The sequence below is a fragment of the Octopus bimaculoides genome, chromosome 2, assembly GCF_001194135.2.
Source record: "Octopus bimaculoides isolate UCB-OBI-ISO-001 chromosome 2, ASM119413v2, whole genome shotgun sequence".
Lineage (NCBI taxonomy): Eukaryota > Metazoa > Mollusca > Cephalopoda > Octopoda > Octopodidae > Octopus > Octopus bimaculoides.
This window is the reverse complement of record NC_068982.1, coordinates 115,845,396-115,852,910: the sequence shown is the minus strand read 5'-3', so window position 1 is coordinate 115,852,910 and position 7,515 is coordinate 115,845,396. Positions and strand designations below refer to the sequence as shown.

At 35.7% G+C, this 7,515-nt stretch overlaps 1 protein-coding gene across 1 annotated transcript in view; it reads left to right on the top strand.

Annotated features, from left to right (window-relative positions):
- The window catches only part of LOC106879348 (uncharacterized), a 40,923-nt gene extending 40,159 nt beyond the window's left edge, over positions 1 to 764 (top strand). Inside the window, exon 4 of the mRNA XM_052965871.1 lies at positions 534 to 764. Coding sequence (XP_052821831.1) covers positions 534 to 588 — 55 coding nt within the window. The 3' untranslated portion in view covers positions 589 to 764. The remainder of the gene's footprint in view (positions 1 to 533) is intronic.
- Positions 765 to 7,515: the final 6,751 nt, after the last annotated feature.

Below are 7,515 nucleotides of genomic sequence, written 5' to 3'. Positions count from 1 at the left end.
ATATATATTCAATTCATTTAGCAAACATCCGTTAAAATGCTAACTTTCAAAATCATTCCTTGTCTTCAAATTTGAATCTAACTTGAACTGATTCTTTATTCGACTACAGCCCTTCATTATATAGAAGTAAATCCTCATAATGTGCATCACCTTCTCCCAAAAGACATTTAAATATTTTCTTTTACTCTACATTAGCTTCAATAGAGTGTATAATCATTTTTGAGGTTACAACCATCCCTTCATCGAAGTTCAACATTTTCCCATATGATGCCTGTATTTATACTTACAAAATGCTAGTATTTTACATGCATAATGCTTGTAAGCATAATACAACGCCAAGTAATGAAATCTGAAAATCCTTTATCTTTCCTACAATGTATAATAAAGCTATTTTGACTTACAATCATAATAGGTGTGCTATCTGTTGTAGTAAATGCATGATTCCTTTTTATTGATAAATTTTCCCCAATATTATGAAAGTTCAAAAGAAAAAAAACTATATATATTTTCTCTAATTTTTCTTCCTTTTATAGGGATAATGCTGTGCAGTTCTTCCCTTATACCGGTATCAGGAAAAAACAAATGTAAAAATATGTTTAAATGTGCCATGCCACACGTGTCAATTAAGTTACCAAACTGAAGCGAAAACCAAACACGTATTAAAAGTCGATTTTGAAGCTGGAAATTTATATCATGTACTATGTTTTCACTCCCACTTCTTCGTTATCAATATTTTCAAATAAAGAATGGGCAGCTTCTAAAAATGCTCTTTTTAATATTTCACGCGAACAACACGCAATGATGATACTGTTTCCGATATAGATTTATTACAAATAATAGCTTGAAAATTAATTGTTGAGAATTTAATGATATTTTAAATATTTTAACGTCGTCTTTTCTTATCAATAGTTTGAGAGAGAAATCCGGATAACAATCAAATGGTAAAGATTGAAAAATTACTTTGAATATTATTTGGTTTTGATAATAAATTAAAACACACTTTTATGATCTCTCTTACATTGTATATCAATATAGAGAACATCTCGACCAAATATTGATTTACGGTCGACAGGTTTTTACGCCAATGCTCGAAACAATATCCAATATTTACTAACCAATACACTGTAGTTATTGACTCATATACAATCTGCATCTTCTCTTGCTTTCTCTTTTACTGTTCTTGCAACAGATACTTCTTCTGTTAATCAGCAAGTAGTGTACCGTTCCACCCAAGCCAACCAATTCATCTGCACCTTCCTTTGCCGTCTTTACGTTTGTGTTTTACCCACTAAATTTTCTATGCAATCCTTCTCACCTAGACCTTCGCCACTCTAGAATACTCTGCCACGAGCCAACGAGGGAGCATCTACGTGGTCGTCCAACCGACTGGAAATGGTAGGCTAGTTCCTGTCAAAAGCCAACAGCACTGTCTTATAAATAGGAAGGTTACCTATTAGAGAAGATAGTTCTAGATAAGCCTTAAATAGACAGGATGGCCATGACTGGAATGTCTACTTGATCAGCGCTGACTTAGAGCTAAACAACAATCATACTGGCAAAGATATCAACAACGGTAACATTACACTGACACCCTCACCAAGACCACCACCAACAACAACGACAGTAACAGTACTACCACAACCAACAGCAACAATGATAACTTGTTCTTATCAAAGCACAAGGCTAGCAGCCGGTTCCAGTTCTTGACAAGTACTTTATTTTATCAATCCCGAAAGGATGAGGAGTAAAGTTGCTCTCGCGGGAGTGGAAATCAGTCCGATATCCAAAATACAGTGGAGAAGGCTAGCCACTGGATTTGGTTAAAAAGAGACGATGAGCGATGGCTAGAGAACTATTGAGCTTTGTTTTTAATAACCAGTTGATCTAGCAAGCGGGGTTTCATATCTGTGAGGGGGGCCGGTGCGCATTGATGCCGTCGAGGGAGAGGTAGGCTCCGAAAGGGCGCGCATTCTCTCCTGATGACCCCATACACTTGCTGGCTTCCGGTATGCGGAGTTCTCGACTGGTAGCACTTGCATGTGCGAGTTGTTTGCAAGACAAGTCGAGAGAAATACCGCAAGATATTTTGCTCGACGATCATCTAATTCTGCCAGTACAACGTCAACAACAACAATAACAACAGCAACAAATGCAACGGCATTAATAGCAATAACCGCAAACATAAAACAACAATGATAACAACAGAACACAAACAACAACAACAAGAGCATTCGCAACATCAATAACAACTATCATAATAAAACCAATAATTAACAACAGTGATACCAAAGACTTACAACCACAATAGAATATACATTAGCGACAGAGGTAATATTAATATCTAGAGATAATATTTATCCCCACTTAAACGTCGATGTTCTGTTAGAACAAACTATACTGCGGTGGATATCATGAGAGAAACTTTCATATTGGCTTTTTAGTGCAAAATGCACTCTGGTTTAAATCGCTAGCGAAGAGGTAAGTCCCGGCCATTTTCAGCGCCAAGACCACCAGATCACATGATTTCGACCTTCCTTTGTTTCGTCAACGATGCACCAAAAGCCAATATGAGAGTTTCTCTCGTGGCATCTACCGCAGTATAGTTTGTTCTAACAGAACATCCACGTTTAAGTGAGGATAAACAATAGTAATAACGATATCAATAACAATAACAAAAGCAACATTAATAACAACAATAGCAACAACAATAATTCTTTCTAATTTTGGCACAAAGCTAGTAGTTTGAGGGGAGGGAAAGTCAATTACATTGACTTATTTTACTACCGACGCCGAAATTATGAAAGGCAACGTCGATTTCGGCAGCGTGTGAACTCAGAGCTCCGCTTTGAAAATCAAACAGAAAGAGGATAACTGTGGACAATTGCTTTAAAATCTCCAGCTTCAATATCCAGATTACAAATTTACCTTTATACCAATAATGGTTGGTGCACTTGGTGAGTAAATGCTTAACTGACAGCCTGGTTAAACTTGAATTTTCAGAAAAAGAAATCAACTACCGCAGATATTACAAATATAATCTGTAAGTGGAACAGTAAAAATATACAGGATTTTTCTCAAATTTGAAATGTGACATTTTAAAATACTTACAAATTATCTATTAATTGCAAAATTTCTCTCAATTTTTTTTGCGTTTGTTCTTTGTGGTATGAGAATTTAATCTGTAGTCGCATTGTTCTCGACGTTCGTGAATGGCTGAATGTCCACTTCTCCGAGAGATGGATGGGTCATCGTGGTCTGCATGAGTGGCCAGCCAGGAGTCCCGACTTAACACCCTGTGACTTCTTTCTTTGGGGGTTGGTTAAAGGAACAAATTTACTGCACCAAAAGGGCGAATGCGAGAGGTTATACGTCTTCCCTCCCAGCAGGGTTCCTGATGAAATCAGTTGACGCAATTCTGGGGCAACTCAAGAAGCTGGTGGCGACATCTGGAGCCAATATCGATTTTTAAATAAAATGTTCGAAACGTTAAAGACATTTATTTTTCCTGAGCGTCTATCAAATATTCCCGTTTTTTTTTGTTTTTTTTTTACCTCGCCTTTGTTTTCTTTTTGCATCTTATATGTGTATGCATGTGTGTATGTGTGTGTGTGTGTGTGTGTGTGTGTGTGTGTGTGTTTGTGTGTGTGTGTGTGTGTGTGTGTGTGTGTGTGTGTGTGTGTGTGTGCGCGCGCGCGCGCGTACTATAGCATTCTATAGTTTTGCTTGAGATACTATATCTATGCCAGCAGTTTGTAGCCGAAGCATTATCGCTTCTCTGGAAATATTGTGAGCAAGAAAACTTGTTTAGCAAATGCTAGACTCCTTTTTTTCTCGCTGTCCTGCTCCTCATCTCTTTTACAGTTAGGTGAGAATCAGTTTAAATATTTGGGATACAGTTTATATACAATACTGTGCACTAATACAATCATTTACATTTCTTCAATAATTCTACACCCTCCACGAAATGACACTGTCTATTGTTGCACTATTAGAGTATTAGAGTGACAAATAACCCTTACGGTGAGGAGGAGGATGCCTTTCACCATTCGTTTCGGCTCCTGTACACTCTCAGCTCAAATCTCACTGAAGTCAATTTTGCTCTTCATATTTTTAGGATAAACAAATAAAATCAGTCCAGCACTAAGAGTTTATCATTCTCACTCTTTGTTTCTGAAAGAAACCGGCTGTCACTAGACCTGCAGAGGGGTGGAGTCTTACAAATCTTAAATGTCCAAGATAGGTCATAGATCATGACGACGTCCTTACGACACCATCAGGAAAGGCCCAAGGTTAAGAAAAGAAAGTAAAACAGTTTTTTCCGTAAAATTTTTCTTGTTTTGTTAGTTATTTGGATAGCAATTTCTTAGATTGATACAAGGTTATAAATTTATAATGGAGAAACAGAGAGGGCCGAATAAATCAACCTAAAGAAGATTAAATAACGAAATCGAAACTGTCGAGATTTAAACTCAGAATATAAAAATATAATTTAAAACTCCAAGTTCGACGATTTAATAATTCCTCCATTCACTGTCCATCGGTGTTTGAATATTAAGTATGAAACCCTACTTTATTCAAGGCTGAATACAAAATAAGTTGCATGGAAAGTGAAACGCAGTAGAAATTCATTCACACACATAGATATATTCTTCCACATTAAAAAAAAAAAAACATTTATATAATAATCAAAAGAATAGTCTTTCATTCAACTAATATGAAGAACTAATATCACCAATATATGATTAATAAAATATTTTCAATTACATAACATTTTCCTCTCATATATTCTTCCAGAAACTCATAAAGTATCATGGTAGGGTGTAGCTTACACATTTTTATATTTTATATTTTATATTTCATATTTTTATATTTTAATGAAAATGTGACACGGGAACTTCAGTAGAATTTGCGGAAAAAAAACAAAACAGAAAATACATGCACACAGCGGACACAGATCAACTCAATCCCTCATCAGTTGTCGACCAAATATCATCACAACTTCGATTTGTATTTTGTTAGTTACTAGTTACTATTTTGTAGATTCTAGTTACTGATTCCACAAACCAGACCTCTTTCAGTTGTAGGTGTAACCATTCGAAAAACCACAGCACTCACTGACTCAATTGAGACTTCCATTCGATTATATAATTCTGGTCCATGTCTAATTTATATAAATTCCCTTTCGCTCATCAACTTTTGATGTCCATAAATATATTATGAAAAGCCATTTTTTTTTCATACTGATAACTCTGTCTTCATAATTAATAACATTACTAATTCTATCAAAGTTGTTTCCCTCTAAAATTACTTATCTCTTTGGTAGGTAGCAAAGTTAAACACCATAACATTGATAGAAGTGTAGAATACATCAATATAAATGAAGACATCCATTTGTTTTCCTTAACTATCTTATTTTTAAAAAGCAATAGGAGTCAGATATTTCTTCCGAACATGTAGCGATGTATGACCCATGTGCTGTATAATTATTTATGAAATAATGTTTATCCATTTTTGTAATGATGTTGCTGTTTGACTATTTTGCATGACTATAACTTTAATTTTTCTTTCTTGAAGTGTCCATAGATTGCTGACTGGAGGATAGCTAGGAGCTGTCATACGAACATGCTTTTATTTCAAGATTCAGAGAAAGAGAAGAGAGAAGAGAAACTGACCCCAGTATTCGAATGGTTCGTTATTTATTAAACTCGAAGGACTATGGATTAATAGAATCGTTGAAGCAGGGTTCTCAAACTTTTTTCCAGTGAACCACTTCATCATTTCCAGCACGGCAATGTTGGCATACCCATTGTGAAGGATGTAGCTGATAATGGTTGGTCACACAATAGTGGATACTATTTTATGGATATTATAAAACAGACAATGCATAATCTGTTGTTAATTATTATATGTAGAAGTCAAAACTGCCAGATGACATTTTTCTTTATAAATACTATTTAGTAAATAGTATTATAATCGGAAGGTGAATCATTGAAAAAGTAAATAGTTGTGGTTACTTCAAAAATTCAGTGTGTTTAGATATCTCGCGTACTCCGATTTGAGAATCCTTGCGTTAGAACGTTAGTTATGTAGTACTTAGTATACGTTTTGTGTTCAAATAACTATACGTTCTGAGTTCAAATTCTATCGAGGTCAGTCTTGCTTTTCCTCCTTCTGAAATCAGTAAAATAAAGTGCAGTGAAGGACTGGATTTGATTGAAATATCATTACAGAAAACAATCATTGAGGTTTTACCAAAATTTTAAAAAAAATATTACTCATTAAGATAATTGAATATTTTTCTTATCACATAACTATTTCTAATTAGGTATTTCAAAAGGTGCTAATTGCCCACTACATTTAATATGCTAACTTTAGCCTCACTTGATGTATGTCGCAAAGTTTATGTCAGAGTTATTTCCCTTCAGCACACATCGACAGTAAAAATCGCAAGATTCGAGAATGACAGTAATTTGTGTGATATCTACTGGAATATTGTTGTAGAGATGGAGTTTCGAACCAGAAGATCTTATATTTACTGGTTTATTTTCAAGATGTTACATACTCACTCGACCTGCTAGAAATAGCAACCAAAACTCCTCCAAACACCACTGTATCTGTACCGTTTCAGAAAAGAAAAGGATACATTGGATAATGTATATTACTGTTTGAAAAAAGTGGGGATGGGTTACTCTTGGATGGAATGTTATTAATCATAGGTCTATTTGATTGCGATTGACCTGAAATTGAATAAGAACTGATTGGTTTAATATTTCTGGTAGAGGTCTTGGGGAGTTATTTCCCCTGAAATCAAATTTTAACTTTTTTGTTATCCTGATCCAGTAGACCAGCAAGACGGCAAAGTAAATCCAACGGAGCGGATATGACGCACTGATTTGATTGAATACAAAAATTCATTGCTTTCCCTATCTCTCTTTGGTTAGTAGATAATAAAATTAAGTATTGCAATACAGGGAGAAAGGTCTGGTTTTCGCCGTAATTTCAAATGAACCAATGCATAATATTGGTTCAAATTTTGGCACAAGGTCAGCAAGCTCAAGCAGGGAGTAAGTCGATTATATCGACCCTAGTAGTTTACTGGTACTTATTTTATCGATCCCGAAAGGGAAAGTCGACATCGACGGAATTTAAACGCAGAGCATAAAGACGAGCGATATACTGCCAGACATTTTTCCCGGCGTGCAAACGATTCTGTCAGTTTGCCGCCTTGAAACCAATGCTTAATATTCCTTTCTACTGTAGGCACAAGGCCTGGAATTTGGAGGGAGTGGATAGTCGATTGCATCGATCCCAGTACTCAACTGGTACTTATTTCATCGACCCCGAAAGGATGAAAAGCAAAGTTGACCTTGACAGAACTTGAGCTCAGAATGTAAAGACGAACGAAATGCCGCTAAGCATTTTGCCCGGCCTGCTAATGATTCTGCCAGCTCGCTGCCCTAAATTGTTTTATTTCTCAAAACGCTCGGTCTTGTTTGTTCTGGTAGATCTGTGAGA